The 21,736-nt window shown below is 41.0% G+C and overlaps 1 protein-coding gene across 1 annotated transcript in view; it reads left to right on the forward strand.

The window, feature by feature from the left end:
- Positions 1-3,450: 3,450 nt before the first annotated feature.
- MRPS25 (mitochondrial ribosomal protein S25) overlaps positions 3,451-21,736 on the forward strand; it is an 84,693-nt gene continuing 66,407 nt past the window's right edge. Inside the window, exon 1 of the mRNA XM_037802589.1 lies at positions 3,451-3,715. Coding sequence (XP_037658517.1) covers positions 3,582-3,715 — 134 coding nt within the window. The 5' untranslated portion in view covers positions 3,451-3,581. The remainder of the gene's footprint in view (positions 3,716-21,736) is intronic.

Consider the following 21,736-nt stretch of genomic DNA (forward strand, 5'->3'; position numbering starts at 1 on the left):
GAATGTTTCATCCATAGTAAGTCCCTCCTGTGGACGTTAAGATCAAAAGCTCTTCTGCCTAAAACTCTTCAGTACTTCTCAAAGCACTTCTGAGTGGACTTCTGGTTTCAGCTCAGACATACAGTTTGGAAACTCACTCCCATCTTTACAACAAGAAAAAAGCTGAGCAAACTGAAAATCAACAAATTGTCTTGGATCCATCAGAGAACTGAGATAGGACAAACTGCCACCCTAAAATCTGGAGAGTGAGGTGAATCCAGAGGGTCACAGCTAAGATGGGCTTACTTGGAGCAGAAGCCACTGGAGCCACAAGCTGGTGGGACACGTAAATGGTCATTTTGACAAATGACTGGAGGCTGAGTGTGGAGTAGCATGAGAATGAGAAACTCCTGGGAACTACAGTCTAATGGAGATACCCCACTTTCATGGGTTTTACCTCCGGGAAGCCCAGCTGATTCTCAAGGTGAAAAGCTGAGAAAGATCTCCTGTTGGCTCTGGCAGGGGAAGGGGAGGAGTAATCCTTGTGAAATGAGCCCAGTGTTCTCCATAACAAAGACGTGCTCCCCAAGGGGAAAGACTTCAGAGCCTCATTCCACCTGGGGAAAGGACAGTTCTCCCCTCTAACTGCCTCCAGCCACCTTGTCTCCTCAAAGAGAACTAAGAAATAGAGAACACTAGTGAAGGTCATAGCCCAGGGACACAGGCCTACTAAAGTTCTGAGATGTAATTATGAGATTATGGAACACCCTGCCCCCATTTTGCCACCACCCAAACAGGGTTCCAAGATAACAGGCGGATTACAGCCAAAAAGAGATGTAAGACACAACAGACTCTGAGGAGGAATATCTAGGGAAGTCCAAAGTCAAGAGGGGAGACAAAAAGAAGGATGTTGGAGGAATTTGAAGCCTCTGGTACCTATGGCTAGAGTAAACAACACAGATCAACTCTGCTGGTTTGTGTATATTATGTCCCCCAGAAAAAGCCATATTCTTTAATGCTGTTTTGTGGGGGCAGACATATTAGTGTGGATTAGGTTGGAACCTATTGGTTCAGTATTTCCATGGAGGTGTGGCCATGCCCATTCAGCGTGGGCCTTGATTAGTTTACTAGAGCCTTATATAAGCTCAGACATAAGGAGCTCACAGTAGTAGCTGAGAGAGAGATTTTGAAGACAGCCGTTGGAAGCTGATGCAGACATTTTGGAGAATGCCATTTTGAAACACAACCTAGGAGCAAGCAGACGCCAGCCACATGCCTTCCCAGCTAACAGGTTTTCTGGATGCCACTGGCCATCCTGCACTGAAGGTACCCGATTGTCAGTGTGTTACCTTGGCTACTTTATGGCCTTAAGACTGTAACTGTGTAATCAAATAAACCCCGTTTATAAAAGCCAATCCATTTCTGGTGTTTTGCATTCCAGCAGCACTAGCAAACTGGAACAAACTCTTAGCCAGATTATATAAATCCTCACATGAGAGGCCTATTTACTAATACAACTCATATTGTTTGGCCGTCAAAAAAAATTACAAGCATGCTAAAAGTTAAGGCAAAACACAGTCTTTCAAGACAAAGCAAGCATCAGAACCAGACTCAGATATGACACAGATGTTGGAATTAACAGACAGGAAATTTAAAATAACTTAAAATATGTTAAGGGCTCTAATGGAAAAAGTAAACAACATGCAAGAACAGATGGGTAATGTAAGTAGAGAGATGGAAATTCTTTAAGAGTAAAGAGGAAATGGCTGGAAATAATAAAAACACTGTAACAAATGAAGAATGCTTTTGATGCACTTATCAGACTAGAGAAGGCTGAGGAAAGAATCAATGAATTTGAAGATAGGTCAAAAGAAACTTCTCAAACTGAAATGCAAATAGAAAAAATAATGAAAACAACAGAACATTTAAAAACCATAGGACAATTTCCAAAGATGTAATATATGTATAATTGGAATATCAGAAGGAGAGAAAAGAGAGAATGAAGAAAAGAATTTTGAAGTAATGACCCACCAGTTTCCAAAATTAATGATAGTCACCAAATTGTCTCAAGGAATACCAAAGAGGATAATTACCAAAAGATCTTCACTGGTCATATCATAGTGAAACTGCATAAATTAAATACAAAGAAAGAAGCTGGAGGAAAAAAAAATCGCCTTACCTACAGAAGAACAAGGATAAGAATCACACTGGACTTCTCATCAGAAACCATGAAAGTAAGAAAAGTGTGGAATAAATTGTTGAAAGAAAAAGATTAAAAAGAAAAAAACCCACCAACTTAGAATTTTATATCAGGCAAAATTATCCTTCAAAAGTGAAGGAAAATCACACAAAATCACATTGATACAGCAACACTTGTCGGGCAAGTGAGAATTTACACTATAAAACTCTTATGGGTGTCATGAATGAAGGCATGTCTTCAGTGATAACTCATTGCTATTGCATTACTATTATGCTGAGAACATACCAACAAACCTAAAGTCAATTTAGGAAAATCTTCAGCTGTATTTCACTTCAGAAAATTCATAGTGAAAGATAAAATGCTTTATATGGACCCTTTGGTATACAATGCATCAAAATGTCAAGAATTTTGAATAAGACTTACTATTGAAATTATGTAGGACAACAATGTAGGATTTTGAAGTGACATGGGTATACGGAATGATGAATTTTGTAAGAAGAATAAGAAGTGAGATTAACCAGTACTTGCATATGTGTAAGGAACAAATATTGCTGAAAACCTAATATGTTGGCCATATTCTAGCTTTATTTTAATGCAGTTCTAAAGACAAAGATTTGAATCAATCAGAAAAAACTTTGAATGTTAACTCAAACATTTAGAACACAAGATTATGATTCTTAACTATTTCCTTAGTAGTATAATATATGTACGTGACCAGGATGGAAACAAACACACACACTTTAGAAGTAGGAAAAAAAAGAAAAAAGTGAAGGAAAAATGAAAACTATTTCAAGTAAAAGTACTTCAGAGATGCATGCCATCTATACATTGTTTATGAAAAAACATATCCAGAGCAGTTAAGTGGCTGAACTAGGAAGGAGTAGAACTCAAGCCATTTTCCCCTTTAGTCAATTTTAGGAATTGCGCAGTTGGAAACCTTCATTTTGAAACAGAGAAAAGTTGACTTATTTGAGGTTAAACCGCCAAGTGCTGGCAGATTTGGTACTTGAACTCCTGTCTCCTGATTTACTTTCTACTGTTGTTGTCTGATTCTTGGACTTGAGGCTATTTAAAAAGATGTTCTCGTGTGTGGGAACAATGACAAATTTACAGTGTGTGAAAACCTTAAGAACCAAGAAGAGAGTGTTTCTAAAGCGATGGTGTACACGCCCTCTTTCTCACAGGGCACCCTAACCAAAAGCCGCTAGCTAGCACTACAACTCCCAGACTGCAATGCCGTGGGCGCGCTGCCTGCCGGGAGGTGTCGCTGTGAGTCTGCGCAGGAAACGAGCGTGGCGGTGAGGATAAGAGGCGTGAGTTCCGCTTAGGTTGTGGCGGCTGTTACTCCCCGGTTCTTGGGTGTTTTGCCGGCACCGCCACCGCCGCCGCCGCCGCCGCCGCCATGCCCATGAAAGGCCGCTTCCCCATCCGCCGCACCCTGCAGTACCTGAGCCAAGGTGACGTGGTGTTCAAGGACTCGGTGAAGGTCATGACGGTGAATTACAACACGTACGGGGAGCTGGGCGAGGGCGCCAGGTCAGTCCGAATCCAGCGAGGCCGCCCCGCCGACCTCGCACGCCGTAGAATGACAATTGTAATAACGTTAGGGACGTCGCTACCGTTCATTGGACACGAGGAGCTGCGCTAGGCGCCTGCTTACTCCTGGGGAAGGCCTTCTGAGTCGGTGCTATGATATCCCCATTTTACAGATGGGGAAACTGAGGAGCAGCTTGCTCCAGGTTCCCCAGCGGAAAAGGGAGGAGAGCGGACCAGCCGCTCTGCCATGACTTGCAAGGCCACTTCGTGCCGGCAGTAGCCGTGCCTAAAATGGGGGTGGCAGGACAAGGGTCCCTCCACTTTCTCCATCCTCTCCGGTGGTGGACACGCCTAAACCGAGGGAAACCACCAGCCTCATTAGTCACCTGTGCCTGGCAGGCGAGCGGTGGAGAGGGGCAGCCTCAGATCGTCTCGTTGACCTCGGGGGCCACACACCTGGGGTCCCAGCTTTTCCACCTGCTGGCTTTGGGCGATTGCTCCTCCTCAGTGCTGAGACGAGGATGAAGTGACAGGAGTAAGAACACTTATTGAGCCCTTATTATGTTTGGCAGGTGTCTAAGTGCTTCTCTCGAATTATCTCATTTGATTTTCACTAAACCTCATTGTTATCCTGGCTCCAGGGATAAGGAAAGGAGGCACAGAGAGGTTTAGTAATTTGCTTGTCCAAGGTACCACAGCTAATGAGTGAGTAGTGAGGGGTGTGTGCCTCCCTTTTTCAGGGCTCATACCATTGTAATTAAGTGTTTAATTAAGTCAGGTGTATAGCAGCAGACTTCTCCAGGAGCGTACACTCCATGCTGTTGGTTTTCAGCCTTGAGCCAGGCTCAGCTCGTTCAGTGGAAGTCCCTGAGTGAAAGGCTTGAATTGAACCTGGAGGCAACAGCTGTGCTTTAGGCTTGTTAGGTATTAAGTGAGAATTTATTGAAGCCAGGTGAAGTGCTGTGTGCTGAGAATTCAGTAGTAACCATAAGAAAAAAAGTTATCCTTGAGAAACTTTGGGAATGTGTGTGTAGGATGAATCAAAATGAGGCAGGGAGAGCATCTCCTTGTGGCTCCCCTGGGCGAGGGGCCGTGACTGCAGAACTGTTCAGGGTAGACAGAAGCTACTTCCTTGCTGTTCACTCTCCACAGATAAAAGTGCTTATACCTGCTTCCATGGGATCAGTGAGATGAGGGCTTTCTGGAAGACTTGGTCCTAGGGGTGAATGGACAGAAACCTAGATACTCCTTTATAACCCTTGTGCATCTGTGCACAGCAGGAATCATAAGGGTAGAGACCAGGTTAGGAAACTGGAAGGAGGAGGCAGGCTAGAAGCTGGAAAATAAAAGGACCCTTCATGGCTTGGCTGCATTTTACCAGTGTGGCCTCTATGTTGTCGGAATTTCTGATTTATCAAGAAGCCAGAAATCCATATTTTTGTGCAAATCTTCCAGTCTTGAAATGGTCAGCCAGTCAAATAGGCCTGCAAGTCTCACAGTCACGTTCTCAGGTATTTTAATATGCTACAGGTAAATAGGATACAAACAGCATTCTGTGCTTCATTGTTCCTAGTGGTAAGACCTGCCCTGTCCCCGCTGTGCCCTTTGTGATTTTGTGCCCTGGGGTTTTAGCCTGCCTGGCTCGTTCTTTCTGGCCCCCTGAGCCTTTTTGTAAACGTGACCTCAGCATTTCAGCTATCCCGATGGGAATCTTCCTCCAGTCCAAGTGACAGCCCCGGACTTCGCCATAATCTTGGGGTATCTGGTGGGTGGGTAGGGAACTGCTTTATTCAGTATCTGAGCGCTAGGTCTCCACTCACCTATGCCAGGTTTTCGTGCCTTAAGAAGTGGCCCTGTGCCCCGGGATCTAGGTAAATTTGATAAAAGAATGACAGAATAGTGTGGGAGAAGTCCGGACTTGAATCATAGCTCTGCCTTTCGGTTCTGGTTCTTTCACTCACTGGCTGCGTGACCTAGGGCAGTTTATTTAACTTTTCTGATCTTAGTTTCCTTAGTTCTGAAATCCCACCTCCTAGGGTTGTTGTGAGTCTGATTGGAGTGCAGACTACTTGGCAAAGTGTCTGGCATTATACAGCAGGTGCTCCACAAAAGACACCACTATTAACTTTCCTCGCATACTTCAGCAAGAACCATTTAAAAATCTCTGTTGATTTTCTTGTCCTAGCAGCTTTAGGAGTGGGAAGTTCCTACCTGTACATGTTCTGGTTTGTTTGTTTGTTTGTTTTTTATTCATTTTTATTGAAATGTATTCACATACCATGCACTCATACAAAGCGTACATTCAGTTGTTCACAGTACCATTATATAGTTGTGTTCATCACCAAAATTAATTTTTGAACATTTTCACACCACACACGCAAAAATAATAAGAATAAAAATTAAAGTGAAAAAGAACAAGGTAAAAAAGAACACTGGGTACCTTTTTTTTTTTTTTGCCCCCATTTTTCTACTCATTCATCCATATGCTGGACAAAGGGGAGTGTGGTCCACATGGCTTTCCCAATCACATTGTCACCCTTCATAAGCTACATTTTTATACAATCATCTTCAAGATTCATGGGTTCTGAGTTGTAGTTTGATAGTTTCAGGCATTTACTGCTAGCTGTTTCAATTCATTAGAACCTAAAAAGGGTTATCTGTATTGTGCGTAAGAGTGCCCACCAGAGTGACCTCTCAGCTCCTTTTGGAATCTCTCAGCCACTGAAGCTTATTTCGTTTCCTTTCACATCCCCCTTTTGGTCAAGAAGATGTTCTCTGTCCCAGGATGCCGGGTCTAGATTCTTTCCTGGGAGTCATACTCCACGTTGCCAGGGAAATTCACTCCCCTGGGTGTCTGATCCCGTGTAGGGGGGAGGGCAGTGATTTCGTCTGCCAAGTTGACTTAGCTGGAGAGAGAGGGCCACATCTGAGCAACAAAGAGGCACTTGCGAGGAGGTTCTTGGGCACAATTATAGGCAGGCCTAGCTTCTCCTTTGCAGTAACAGTCTTGCCAAGGGCAATTCCCGTGGTAGAGGGCTCAGCCCATCAAACCACCAGTCCCCTATGTCTGTGAGCACAGCAGCAACCATCCAGGTGGGGAAGCCCAACACCCCTGAATTCTCCACCAACTCCTCAAGGGGGCTCTGCATATTTTTTTCATTGTTTTTTTTTTTTTTTAAAGTTAACTCTTTTTAAAAAAATTAACTATATATATATATATATATATATATATATATAAAACATACAATAAAAAAAATTTCAAACAAACCATAACCTAACGAGAGTAAGAAAAAGACAACTAACCTAAAATAACTACTTTACTTCCAACATGTTCCTACTCTACCTCAAGAAAATAACCTAATATAGCAACATTTCTGTGAACTTGTTCCTACCATACCCATCAGAAATTAACAAACCATAGTCATTTCTGGGCATTCCCAGAACGTTAAATTTACCCACGATAGGTTATCTGTTCTTACTGGGTTATCATTCCCCCTCCATTAATTGCTCTCTATTGCTAGTTCGCCTACATTCTACATTACAAACCAATTATTTTACATTTTTCAATGTTCACATTAGTGGGAGCATATAATATTTCTCTTTTTGTGCTTGGCTTATTTCGCTTAGCATTATGTCTTCAAGGTTCATACATGTTGTCATGTGTTTCACGACATTGTTCCTTCTTACTGCCGCGTAGTATTCTATCGTGTGTATATACAACATTTTATTTGTCCACTCATCTGTTGACGGACATTTGGGTTGTTTCCATCTCTTGGCAATTGTGAATAATGCTGCTATGAACTTTGGTGTGCAGATATCTCTTTGTTTCACTGCTTTCAGATCTTACAGGTATATACAGAGAAGTGCAATTACTGGATCGAAGGGTGACTCTATATCTAGATTTCTAAGGAACTGCCAGACTGACTTCCAGAGTGGTTGAACCATCAAACAGTCCCACCAACAATGAATAAGAGTTCCAATTTCTCCACATCCTCTGCAGCATTTGTAGTTTTCTGTTTGTTTAATGGCAGCCATTCTAATTGGTGTGAGATGGTATCTCATTGAGGTCTTAATTTGCATCTCTCTAATAGCTAGTGAAGCTGAACATTTTTTCATGTGTTTCTTGGCTATTTGTATTTCCCCTTCAGATAACTGTCTCTTCATATCTTTTGCCCTTTTTATAATTGGACTGTCTGTACTATTGTCATTGAGTTGTAGGATTTCTTTACATATGCGAGATATCAGTCTTTTGTGAGATACATGGTTTCCAAAAATTTTTTCCCATTGAGTTGGCTGCCTCTTCACCTTTTTGACAAATTCCTTGAGGTACAGAAACTCCTAAGCTTGAGGAGTTCCCATTTATCTATTTTTTCCTTTGTTGCTTGTCCTTTGGGTGTAAGGTCTAGGAAGTGACCTCCTAATACAAGGTCTAGAAAATGTCTCCCTATATTATCTTCTAGGAGTTTTCTGGTACTGTCTTTTATATAGGGGTCTTTGATCCACTTTGAGTTAATTTTAGTGTAGGGTGTGAGGTAGGGGTCCTCTTTCATTCTTTTGGATATGGGTATCCAGCTCTCCCAGCCCCGTTTGTTGAAAAGACTGTGATGTCCCAGTTCAGTGGCTTTGGGGCCTTATCAAAGATCGATTGGCCATAGATCTGGGGGTCTACCTCCGAATTCTCAATTCGATTCCATTGATCAATATGTCTATCTTTGTGCCAGTACCATGCTGATTTGACTACTGTGACTTTATAATGAGCTTCAAAGTCAGGGAGTGTAAGTCCTCCCACTTCGTTTTTCTTTTTTAGAATGTTTTTAGCAATTTGAGGCATCTTCCCTTTCCAAATAAATTTGATAAGTACCTTTTCCAAGTCTGCAAAGTAGGTTGTTGGAATTTTGATTGGGATTGCATTGAATCTGTAGATGAGTTTGGGTACAATTGACATTTAATGACATTTAGCTTTTCTATTCATGAACATGGAATATTTTTTGATCTTTTAAGATCCCCTTCTATTTCTTTTAGTAGAGTTATGTAGTTTTCTTTTTATAGGTCTTTTACATCTCTGGTTAAGTTTATTGCTAGATACTTGATTTTTTTAGTTGCTATTGAAAATGATATCTTTTTCTTGAGTGTCTCTTCACTTTGTTCATTTCTAGCATATAGAAACATTACTGAATTATGTGCATTAATCTTGTGTCCTGCTACTTTGCTAAATTTAGTAGCTCTAGTAGCTTTATTGTTGATTTCTCAGGTTTTTCCAGATATAAGATCATACCATCTGCAAATAATGACAGTTTTACTTCTTCCTTTCCTATTTGGATGCCTTTTATTTCTTTGTCTTGCAGGATTGCCCTGGCTAGCACTTCTAGGACAATGTTGAATAATAGTGGTGACAGCGGGCATCCTTGTCTCATTCCTGATCTTAGAGAGAAGGCTTTCAGTCTCTCACCATTGAGTACTGTGCTGGCTGTGGGTTTTTCATATATGCTCTTTATCATATTGAGGAAGTTTTCTTCACTTCCTACCCTTTGAAGTGTTTTTATCAAAAAGGGTTGTTGGATTTTGTCGAATGCTTTTTCAACATCTGTTGAGATGATCATTTGATTTTTCTCTTTTGATTTGTTAATCTGCTGTAATACATTGATTGATTTTGTTATGTTGAACCATCCTTGCATGCCTGGAATGAACCCCACTTGGTCATGGTGTATGATTTTTTTAATGTGTCTTTGGATTCGATTTGCAAGTATTTTGTTGATTTTTGCATCTATATTCATTAGGGAGATTGGCGGATATTTTTCCTTTTTTGTAGCATCTTTGCCTGGTTTTGGTATTAGATTGATGTTTGTTTCCTAAAATGTGTTAGGTAGTATTCCATTTTCTTCTGCGTTTTGAAAGAGTTTAAGTGAGATTGGTGTCAGTTCTTTTTGGAAAGTTTGGTAGAATTCCTTGTGAAGCTATCTGGCCCTGGGCATTTATTTGTGGGAAGCTTTTTGATGACTCATCGGATCTCTTTGCTTGTTATTGGTTGGTTGAGGTCTTCTATTCTCTGGTCAGTCTAGGTTGTTCATATGTTTCCAGAGAATTGTCCATTTCTTCTACATTATCCAGTTTGCTGCCATACTGTTGTTCATAGTATCCTCTTATAGTTGTTTTAGTTTCTTCAGGATCCACAGTAATGTCACCTTTCTCATTCATTCTTTTGTTTATATGGGTCTTCTCTCTTTTTGATTTTGTCAGTCTAGCTAGGGGCTTGTCAATCTTGTTGGTCTTCTCAAAGAACCAACTTTTGGTGTTATTTATTCTCTCTGTTGTTTTTTTGTTCTCTGTGTCATTTATTTCTGCTTTAATCCTTGTTATTTCTTTTCTTCTACTTGGTTTAGGATTGGTTTGCTGTTCATTTTCTAGCTTCTTCAGTTGATCCATTAGTTCTTTGAGTTTAGCTCTTTCTTCCTTTTTTGATGTATGCGTTTAGTGCTATAAATTTCCCCCTCAGGACCACTTTTGCTGCATCCCATAGTTTTTTTTTTTTTTTTTTTTTTTTTGTACTTTCGATTGTTTACAGTACCATTACATAGTTGTACATTCATCACCTAAATCAATCCCTGACACCTTCATTAGCACACACACAAAAATAACAAGAATAATAATTAGAGTGAAAAAGAGCAATTGAAGTAAAAAAGAACACTGGGTACCTTTGTCTGTTTGTTTCCTTCCCCTACTTTTCTACACATCCATCCATAAACTAGACAAAGTGGAGTTTGGTCCTTATGGCATTCCCAATCCCACTGTCACCCCTCATAAGCTACATTTTTATACAACTGTCTTCGAGATTCATGGGTTCTGGGTTGTAGTTTAATAGTTTCAGGTATCCACCACCAGCTACCCCAATTCTTTAGAACCTAAAAAAGGTTGTCTAAAGTGTGCGTAAGAGTGCCCACCAGAGTGATCTCTCGGCTCGTTTTGGAATCTCTCTGCCACTGAAGCTTATTTCATTTCCTTTCACATCCCCCTTTTGGTCAAGAAGATGTTCTCCATCCCACGATGCCGGGTCTACATTCCTCCCCGGGAGTCATATTCCACGTTGCCAGGGAGATTCACTTCCCTGGGTGTCTGATCCCACGTAGGGGGGAGGGCAGTGATTTCACCTTTCAAGTTGGCTTAGCCAGAGAGAGAGGGCCACATCTGAGCAACAAAGAGGCATTCAGGAGGAGACTCTTAGGCACAAATACAGGGAGGCCTAGCCTCTCCCCTGCAGCAACCGCCCTCCCAAGGGTAAAACCCATGGCAGAGGGCTCAACCCATCAAACCACCAGTCCCCTATGTCTGTGGTCATGTTAGCAACCATGGAGGTGGGGTAGGCGAATACCCCTGCATTCTCCACAGGCTCCTCAAGGGGGCACTACCACTTTTTTTTTTTTTTTTCCTTGTTTGTCTTTTTTCTTTTTTCTTTTTTTTTTTTTAACTTTCCCTTCTTTTTTAAATCAACTGTATGTAAAAAAAAGTTAAAAAGAAAACAAACATACAATAAAAGAACATTTCAAAGAGACCATAACAAGGGAGTAAGAAAAAGACAACTAACCTAAGATAACTGCTTAACTTCCAACATGTTCCTACTTTACCCCAAGAAAGTTACATAATATAGCAACATTTCAGTGAACTTGTTCCTACTACATCCATCAGAAATTAACAGACCATAGTCATTTCTGGGCATCCCCAGAACGTTAAATAGCTTATCTGTTCTTCTTGAATTATTGTTCCCCTTCCTTAATTGCTCTCTACTGCTAGTTCCCCTACATTCTACATTATAAACCATTTGTTTTACATTTTTCAAAGTTCACATTAGTGGTAGCATATACTATTTCTCTTTTTGTGCCTGGCTTATTTCGCTCAGCATTATGTCTTCAAGGTTCATCCATGTTGTCATATGTTTCACCAGATCGTTCCTTCTTACTGCCGCGTAGTATTCCATCGTGTGTATATACCACATTTTATTTATCCACTCATCTGTTGAAGGACATTTGGGTTGTTTCCATCTCTTGGCAATTGTGAATAATGCTGCTGTGAACATTGGCGTGCAGATATCTGTTCGTGTCACTGCTTTCCGATCTTCCGGGTATACACCGAGAAGTGCAATCGCTGGATCGAATGGTATCTCTATATCTAGTTTTCTAAGGAACTGCCAGACTGACTTCCAGAGTGGCTGAACCATTATACAGTCCCACCAACAATGAATAAGAGTTCCAATTTCTCCACATCCCCTCCAGCATTTGTAGTTTCCTGTTTGTTTAATGGCAGCCATTCTAACCGGTGTTAGATGGTATCTCATTGTGGTCTTAATTTGCATCTCTCTAATAGCTAGTGAAGCTGAACATTTTTTCATGTGTTTCTTGGCCATTTGTATTTCCTCTTCAGAGAACTGTCTTTTCATATCTTTTGCCCATTTTATAATTGGGCTGTCTGCACTATTGTCATTGAGTTGTAGGATTTCTTTGTATATGCAAGATATCAGTCTTTTGTCAGATACATGGTTTCCAAAAATTTTTTCCCATTGAGTTGGCTGCCTCTTTACCTTTTTGAGAAATTCCTTTGAGGTGCAGAAACTTCTAAGCTTGAGGAGTTCCCATTTATCTATTTTCTCTTTTGTTGCTTGTGCTTTGGGTGTAAAGTCTAGGAAGTGGCCTCCTAATACAAGGTCTTGAAGATGTTTTCCTACATTATCTTCTAGGAGTTTAATGGTACTTTCTTTTATATTGAGATCTTTGGTTCATTTTGTATTAATTTTTGTGTAGGGGGTGAGGTAGGGGTCCTCTTTCATTCTTTTGGATATGGATATCCAACTCTCCCAGCCCCATTTGTTGAAAAGACCATTATGGCTCAGTTCGGTGACTTTGGGGGCTTTATCAAAGATCAGTCGGCCATAGATCTGAGGGTCTATCTCTGAATTTTCAATTCGATTCCATTGATCTATATGTCTATCTTTGTGCCAGTACCATGCTGTTTTGGCAACTGTGGCTTTATAATAAGCTTCAAAGTCAGGGAGTGTAAGTCCTCCCACTTCGTTTTTCTTTTTTAGAGTGTCTTTAGCAATTCGAGGCATCTTCCCTTTCCAAATAAATTTGATAACTAGTTTTTCCAAGTCTGCAAAGTAGGTTGTTGGAATTTTGATTGGGATTGCATTGAATCTGTAGATGAGTTTGGGTAGAATTGACATCTTAATGACATTTAGCCTTCCTATCCATGAACATGGAATATTTTTCCATCTTTTAAGGTCCCCTTCTATTTCTTTTAGTAGAGTTATGTAGTTTTCTTTGTATAGGTCTTTTACATCTTTGGTTAAGTTTATTCCTAGGTACTTGATTTTTTTAGTTGCTATTGAAAATGGTATCTTTTTCTTGAGTGTCTCTTCAGTTTGTTCATTTCTAGCATATAGAAACATTACTGACTTATGTGCATTAATCTTGTATCCCGCTACTTTGCTAAATTTGTTTATTAGCTCTAGTAGGTGTATCGTCGATTTCTCAGGGTTTTCTAGATATAAGATCATATCATCTGCAAACAATGACAGTTTTACTTCTTCTTTTCCAATTTGGATGCCTTTTATTTCTTTGTCTTGCCGGATTGCCCTGGCTAGCACTTCCAGCACAATGTTGAATAACAGTGGTGACAGCGGGCATCCTTGTCTTGTTCCTGATCTTAGAGGGAAGGCTTTCAGTCTCTCACCATTGAGTACTATGCTGGCTGTGGGTTTTTCATATATGCTCTTTATCATGTTGAGGAAGTTTCCTTCAATTCCTACCTTTTGAAGTGTTTTTATCAAAAAGGGATGTTGGATTTTGTCAAATGCTTTTTCAGCATCTATTGAGATGATCAATTGATTTTTCCCTTTTGAGTTTTTAATGTGTTGTAATACATTGATTGTTTTTCTTATGTTGAACCATCCTTGCATGCCTGGAATGAACCCCACTTGGTCATGGTGTATGATTTTTTTAATGTGTCTTTGGATTCGATTTGCAAGTATTTTGTTGAGGATTTTTGCATCTATATTCATTAGGGAGATTGGCCGGTAGTTTTCCTTTTTTGTAGCATCTTTGCCTGATTTTGGTATTAGATTGATGTTAGCTTCATAAGATGAGTTAGGTAGTGTTCCATTTTTTTCAATGTTTTGAAAGAGTTTGAGTAAGATTGGTGTCAGTTCTTTCTGGAAAGTTTGGTAGAATTCCCCTGTGAAGCCATCTGGCCCTGGGCATTTATTTGTGGGAAGATTTTTGATGACTGATTGGATCTCTTTGCTTGTGATGGGTTGGTTGAGGTCTTCTATTTCTTCTCTGGTCAGTCTAGGTTGTTCATATGTTTCCAGGAAATTGTCCATTTCTTCTACATTATCCAGTTTGTTGCCATACAGTTGTTCATAATATCCTCTTATAATTTTTTTAATTTCTTCAGGATCTGCAGTTATGTCACCTTTTTCATTCATTATTTTGTTTATATGGGTCTTCTCTCTTTTTGATTTTGTCAGTCTAGCTAGGGGCTTGTCAATCTTGTTGATCTTCTCAAAGAACCAACTTTTGGTGATATTTATCCTCTCTATTGTTTTTTTGTTCTCTATGTCATTTATTTCTGGTTTAATCCTTGTTATTTCTTTTCTTCTACTTGGTTTAGGATTGGTTTGCTGTTCATTTTCTAGCTTCTTCAGTTGATCCATTAGTTCTTTGATTTTGGCTCTTTCTTCCTTTTTAATATATGCGTTTAGTGCTATAAATTTCCCCCTTAGCACTGCTTTTGCTGCGTCCCATAGGTTTTGGTATGTTGTGTTCTCATTTTCATTCGTCTCTATATTTAGCAATTTCTCTTGCTATTTCTTCTTTAACCCACTGATTATTTAGGAGTGTGTTGTTTAACCTCCATCTATTTGTGAATTTTCTAAGTCTCTGATGGTTATTGACTTCTAATTGTATTCCATTGTGGTTAGAGAATGTGCTTTGAATAATTTCAATCTTTTTAAATTTATTGAGGCTTGTTTTATGTCCCAGCATATGATCTATTCTGGAGAAAGTTCCATGAGCACTAGAAAAGTATGTGTATCCTGGTGATTTGGGATGTAATGTCCTGTAGATGTCTGTTAAATCTAATTCATTTATCAGATTGTTTAGGTTTTCAGTTTCCTTATTGGTCTTCTGTCTGGTTGATCTATCTATAGGAGAGAGTGATGTGTTGAAGTCTCCCACAATTATTGTGGAAACATCAATTGCTTCCTTTAGTTTTGCCAGTGTTTCTCTCATGTATTTTGTGGCACCTTGACTGGGTGCGTAGACATTTACGATTGTTATTTCTTCTTGCTGAATTGCCCCTTTTATTAGTATGTAGTGGCCTTCTTTGTCTCTCAAAACATCCCTGCATTTGAAGTCTATTTTATCTGAGATTAATATTGCTACACCTGCTTTCTTTTGGCTGTAGCTTGCATGAAATATTTTTTTCCATCCTTTCACTTTCAGTTTCTTTGTGTCCCTGTGTCTAAGATGAGTCTCTTGTATGCAACATATTGATGGTTCATTTTTTTTGATCCATTCTGCGAATCTATATCTTTTAATTGGGGAGTTTAATCCATTTACATTCAACGTTAAAACCGTGAAGGCATTTCTTGAATCGGCCATCTTATCCTTTGGATTATGTTTGCCATATTTTTCCCTCTCTCTATTAATATCCTTTATTGTACCCATACCGAATCTCTTTAGTACTGAACCTTTCTCCAAGTCTCTCTGTCCTGTCTTTGTTTCTCTGTCTGTAGGGCTCCCTTTAGTATCTCCAGTAGGGCAGGTCTCTTGTTAGCAAATTCTCTCAGCATTTCTTTGTCTGTGAAAAATTTAAGCTCTCCCTCAAATTTGAAGGAGAGCTTTGCTGGATAAAGTATTCTTGGCTGGAAATTCCTCTCACTCAGAATTTTAAATATATCGTGCCACTGCCTTCTTGCCTCCATGGTGGCTGCTGAGTAGTCACTACTTAGTCTTATGCTGTTTCCTTTGTATGTGGTGAATTGCTTTTCTCTTGCTGCTTTCAGAACTTGCTCCTTCTCTTCTATGTTTGACAGTGTGATCAGTATATGTCTCGGAGTGGGTTTTTTTGGATTTATTCTATTTGGAGTTCGCTGAGCATTTATGATTTGTGTATTTATGTTGTTTAGAAGATTTGGGAAGTTTTCCCCAACAATTTCTTTGAATACTCTTCCTAGACCTTTACCCTTTTCTTCCCCTTCTGGGACACCGATGAGTCTTATATTTGGACGTTTCATATTATCTATCATATCCCTGAGGTCCATTTCGATTTTTTCCATTTTTTTCCCCATTCTTTCTTTTATGCTTTCATTTTCCATTCTGTCATCTTCCAGGTCACTGATTCGTTGTTCAACTTCCTCTAGTCTTGTACTATGAGTGTCCAGAATCTTTTTAATTTGGTCAACAGTTTCTTTAATTTCCATAAGATCATCCATTTTTTTATTTAGTCTTGCAATGTCTTCTTTATGCTCTTCTAGGGTCTTCTTGATTTCCTTCATATCCCGTACTAGGGTCTCATTGTTCATCTTTAGTTCTTTGAGTAGCTGCTCTAGGTGCTGTGTCTCTTCTGGTCTTTTGATTTGGGTGCTTGGGCTTGGGTTATCCATATCGTCTGGTTTTTTCATATGCTTTATAATTTTCTGTTGTTTTTGGCCTCTTGGCATTTGCTGAACTTGATAGGGTTCTTTTAGGGTTTGTAGACCTATTGAAGTCCTTATCTCTAATTTATCAGATCTACAGCTTCGTGGAGTACACTTTCTCTAACTAACCAGCAGGTGGCGTCCACGAGCCACCTGTTCTCCACAAGCCAGATCTCCCCTGCTTAGCCTTTTTGGTGAGTGGGGGAGTGAGTCTTGTGGGGCCCAATTGGTGTCCCAAGCTTGCGTGTGTAGTTGGTGTTGCCTGCCCTGTATGTGGGGCGTGTTTCTGGGCAGTCGGGGAGGGGGGGTGGCCCTAACAATCAAATCTCCCTGATGATCCTAGAGTTTTAAAGCTGCTGCAATAGTCTAATCCTTCAGTTCAGTCGTGCCACAGTTTGTCTCTGCCACTGACCCACAAGTCTTTGGTATTGGCGTATGGCTCCTGAGACTTGCAAGTGGGCCCCTCTTCCAGGCTGTGCACCCCGGGTCCTCTGTTGACGGATGACTGTGCTATGTCACAGGTGAGTGCCGTCCCCCCAGGGCAGTTCTGGGCTGCTGGGCTGTGTAGGGAGGCTCCCAGTCTGCTCAAATGATGGCTGAATGGGGCTTTGTTAATTCACACTGCTCCACCTTCCCAACTCTGGGACATTCAGCTGAGGTTGCAGGGAAGGCTAATGTCCACTCCCAGTTTTGTGGTGTGTGCCTGTTATTTGAAGCACTTCCGTCACACTGGGTTGTCTGGGGCAGCTCTGGGCTATGGGGCTGGCGATGGGCAGGAGTGTTTCCTGTCCACCAGGATGGTGGCTGTGAGCGGACACCCCCCTTTTCTTGGGAAGTTGTGTTGTTTAGTGAATTTTCTCAGCCACTGGATTATTGCCTTTTGTCTCAGAGCTCTCTTAGTTGTGCTCTTGACTTGACGTGCCCAAATTGCAATTCTTTGAAGCTTTCTGTATTGAGCTTCTTAGAGTAATTGTTTTAGAAAAAGCAAAAAGGATTTAAAAAAAAAAAAAAAAAAAAACGGCCCTCCTCAGAGATCTAATGGGTTATTGAAATGCTAATAGACAAAGCAACCAGGGCCATTAAGGAAAGGTGCACAGGGCAGAGAGATCAGCTTTGCTTCGGGATTTGCATATGCGCCTCAAGGCCTGAGCTCCGCCCTTCCCCTTTCTGTGTTCACCAGAACTCCAAAAATCCTCCGCTTTTATTTTGGAGTTTTCGTGTTGTTTTTTTTCTATGCCTGTCTCCTCTCTGCTGGGCTGGCTGCTCTCAGAGTCTCTGGTGTCTGGTCTCAGTCTATCTATGGTTGGAGTTTGAATCAGTAGAATGAGTTTTCGATAAGAGCAGCCACTGCAGTTCTCCCTTCTCCTTCCCGGAGCTGACAGCCCCTCCTCCCCCGGGACTGAGCCTGGCAGGGAGGGGCGCGGGTCCCCTGGCCGCAAAAACTTACAGATTTCGCTGATCTCAGCAGTTCCACGTTTTCATGAGTGTTGTATGAAGTATGCCCAAAGACAGATTGCTCTGTGGTGTCCAGTCCACGCAGTTCCTGGCTTTTTACCTACTTTCCTGGAGGAGTAACTAAAACTTACAGCTCACCAGTCTGCCATCTTGCCCCGCCTCCCCCATAGGTTTTGATATGTTGTGTTCTCATTTTCATTCATTTCTATATATTGAGCAATTTCTCCTTTAACCCACTGATTGTTTAGGAGTGTGTTGCTTAATCTCCAGGTATTTGTGAATTTTCTAAGTCTCTGATGGTTATTGACTTGTAATTGTATTGCATTGTGTTCAGAGAATGTGCTTTGAATAATTTCAATTTTTTAAAATTTATTAAGGCTTGTTTTATGTCCCAGCATATGATCTATTCTGGAGAAAGTTCTGTGAGCACTAGAGAAGACTGTGTATCCTGGTATTTGGCATGTAATGTTCGATACATTGTTAAATCCAATTCATTTATCAGATTGTTTAGGTTTTCAGTTTCCTTATTGGTCTTCTGTCTGGTTGATCTATCTATAGGAGAGAGTGATGTGTTGAAGTGTCCCACAGTTATTGTGGAATCATCAGTTGCTTCCTTTAGTTTTGCCAGTGTTTGTCTCATGTATTTTGTGGCATCTTGATTGGGTGCATAAACATTTATGATTGTTATTTCTTCTTGTTGCATTGCCCCCTTTTATTAGTATGTAGTGGCCTTCTTTGTCTCTTATAACATCCTTGCATTTGAAGTCTATTTTATCTGAGATTAATATTGCTACTCCTGCTTTCTTTTGGCTGTAGCTTGCATGAAATATTTTTTTCCATCCTTTCACTTTAAATTTCTCTGTGTCCCTCTGTCTAAGATGAGTCTCTTGTATGCAACATATTGATGGTTCATTTTTTTTTTGATCCATTCTGCCAATCTGTATCTTTTAATTGGGGAGTTTAAGCCATTTACATTCAGTGTTATTACTGTGAAGGCGTTTCTTGAATCAGCCATCCTATCCTTTCTTTGTCAGATATATTTTTTTCCTCTCTCTCTTAATGTCCTTTAATGTACCCATACTGAATCTCTTTAGTACTGAACCTTTCTCCATCTCTCTCTCTCCTTTCTTTGTTTCTCTGTCTGTAGGGCTCCTTTAGTATCTCAAGTAGGGCAGGTCTCTTGTTAGCAAATTCTCAAGTAGGGCAGGTCTCTTGTTAGCAAATTCTCTCAGCATTTGTCTGTGAAAAATTTAAGCTCTCCCTCAAATTTGAAGGAGAGCTTTGCTGGATAAAGAATTCTTGGTTGGAAACTTTTCTCTGAGAATTTTAAATATGTCATGGCACTGCCTTCTTGCCTTCTTGGTGGCTGCTGAGTAGTCACTACTTAGTCTTATGCTGTTGCCTTTGTAAGTGGTGAATTGTTTTTCTCTTGCTTCTTTCAGAACTTGTTCCTTCACTTCAGTATTTGACAATCTGATCAGAATATGTCTTGGAGTGGGTTTATTTGGATTTATTCTATTTGGGGTTTTCTGGGCATTTATGATTTGTGTACTTATGGTGTTTAGAAGATTTGGGAAGTTTTCCCCAACAATTTCTTTGAATACTCTTCCTAGACCTTTACCCTTTTCTTCCCCTTCTGGGACACCAATGAGTCTTATATTTGGACGTTTCATATTATCTATCATATCCCTGAAGTCCATTTCAATTTTTTTGATTTTTTCCCCCATTCTTTCTTCTCTTCTTTCATTTTCTGTTCTTTCGTCCTCAAGGTCACTGATTCACTGTTCAGCTTGCTCTAGTCATGTATTATGAGTATCCAGAATCTTTTTATTTTGGTCGACAGTTTCTTTTATTTCCATAAGATCGTCTATTTTTTTATTTACTCTTGCAATTTCTTCTTTAGAAAACCCTCTTCTAGGGTCTTGTTCATGTCCTTTTTATCTGTGCCATGCTCTTGTTGTTTGTTGTTAGTTCTTTGATTAATTGCTCCAAGTACTGTGTCTCTTCTGATCTCTTGATTTGGGTATTTGGGTTTGGGTTATCCATATCATCTGGTTTTTTCATATGCTTTAAAATTTTCTGTTGTTTTTGGCCTCTTGGCATTTGCTTAACTTGATAGGTTTCTTTTAGGATATGTATGCTAATTCAAACACTTATCGCCAATTTGTCAGATCTCCAGCTTCAAGGAGTACACTTTCTCTAACTAACCAGCAGGTGGTGTCCGCAAGCCACCTATTCCCCTCAAGCCAGTTCTCCCCAACTTTGTCGTTGTAGTGAGTTGGGTTGTGAGGCTTGTGGGGTCCAATTGGTGCATGAAGTTTGTGTGTGTAGTTGATGCTTCCCGCCCTGAATGTGGGGCGTGTGTCTGAGTGGTTAGGGAGGGAGGGTGGCTTTAATCAAATCTCCCACGTGTTCCTGGAGATTTAAAGCTGTTGCAGTAGTCTAATCTTCAGGTCAGTCTTGCCACAGTTTGTCTCTGCCACTGACCCACAAGTCCTAGGTATTGGCATATGGTCCCTGGGACTTGCAAGTGGGTCCCTCTTCCAAGCTGTGCCCTCCTAGGTCCCCTGCTGAGGGAAGACTGTGCTATGTCACAGGTGAGCACGGTCCCCCAAGGTAAGTTCTGGGCTGTAGGGGTGTTCCCAGTCTGCTGAAAGGATAGCTGAATGGGGCATGTTAATTTCCCCCTTTTCACACAGCTCTGCCTTCCAGGCTCCGGGACAGTGAGCTGTGGGTGCATGAAAGGCTGGTGTCCACACCCCATGTTGTGGTGTGTGCATGTGTCGTTGGAAACACTTCCCATCACACTGGGTTGTTTGGGTAGCTCTGGGCTGTGGCTGTGGTGCTGGCGCTGGGCAGGAGCGTTCCCAGCCCTCCGGGAAGATGGCTGTAAGGGGATGCCCCCCTTTTGTTGGGGAATTGTGGCTTTTAGCGAATTTTCTCAGCCACTTAGACTTATTGCTTTGTCTCTCAGAGCTGTCTTAGGTCTGCTCTTGCCTGGGCCCAAATTGCAAGTCTTTGAGGCTTTCTGTAATGGGCTTCTTAGAGTAATTATTTTAGAAAGAAAAAAAAAGAAGGGCCTGCCTTGCTGATCTAATGGGCTGTTGAAATGCAAGGAGACAAGGAGATTAGGACCGTTAAGGAACAATCAATAAAGCAGAGAAAGCAGCTCTTCAGACCACGGACCTTGCCCTCTGGATTTGCATATGAGCCTGACTCTGCCTGAGCCCTGCCCTTCTCCATTTTATGTTCACCAGAACTCCAAAAGGACTGTTTTTTTTTTCCCTTTTTTTTTGTTTGCTGTTTTTGCTAGCCCTGTCTCTTCCCCGCTGGGTTGTCTGTTCCCGGATTCTCTGGTGTCCGGTCTCAGTCTATTTGTGTTTGGAGTTTTGATCAGCAGCCTGAGTTTTTAATCACAGCCACAACTGCAGTTCTCCCTCCTCGTTCCCAGCACAGACAGCTCCTCTTCCCATGGGACTGAGCCTGGCAGGGAGAGGCGCGGGTCCCCTGGCCATGTGAACTTACAGATTTCGCCGATCTCAGCTTTTCCACGTGTTCGTGAGTGTTGTATGAAGTATGTCCAAAGTCAGATTGCTCTGTGGTGTCTGGTCCAGGTAGTTCCTGGCTTTCTACCTACTGCCCTGGAGGAGTAACCAAAACCCACACCTCACCACTCCACCATCTTGTCCCGCCTCCTCTTTATATCATCTCTGGTTTATTTTTATGAAGTTCTATGGTGCCGGGTGCTCTGCTGTGGGGAGGGGATTGAGCAGAAGCATTGTAAGCCCAGAAATGTACAATCAGCTCCTGAGTTTCTAGCCTTGTGTGCTGTCACCGTCTACAGGGTTTATTACAAAAAAGCTGTAGTGCCCTACCTC

Source organism: Choloepus didactylus, chromosome 1 (assembly GCF_015220235.1).
Source record: "Choloepus didactylus isolate mChoDid1 chromosome 1, mChoDid1.pri, whole genome shotgun sequence".
In the NCBI taxonomy this organism is placed as follows: Eukaryota; Metazoa; Chordata; class Mammalia; order Pilosa; family Megalonychidae; genus Choloepus; species Choloepus didactylus.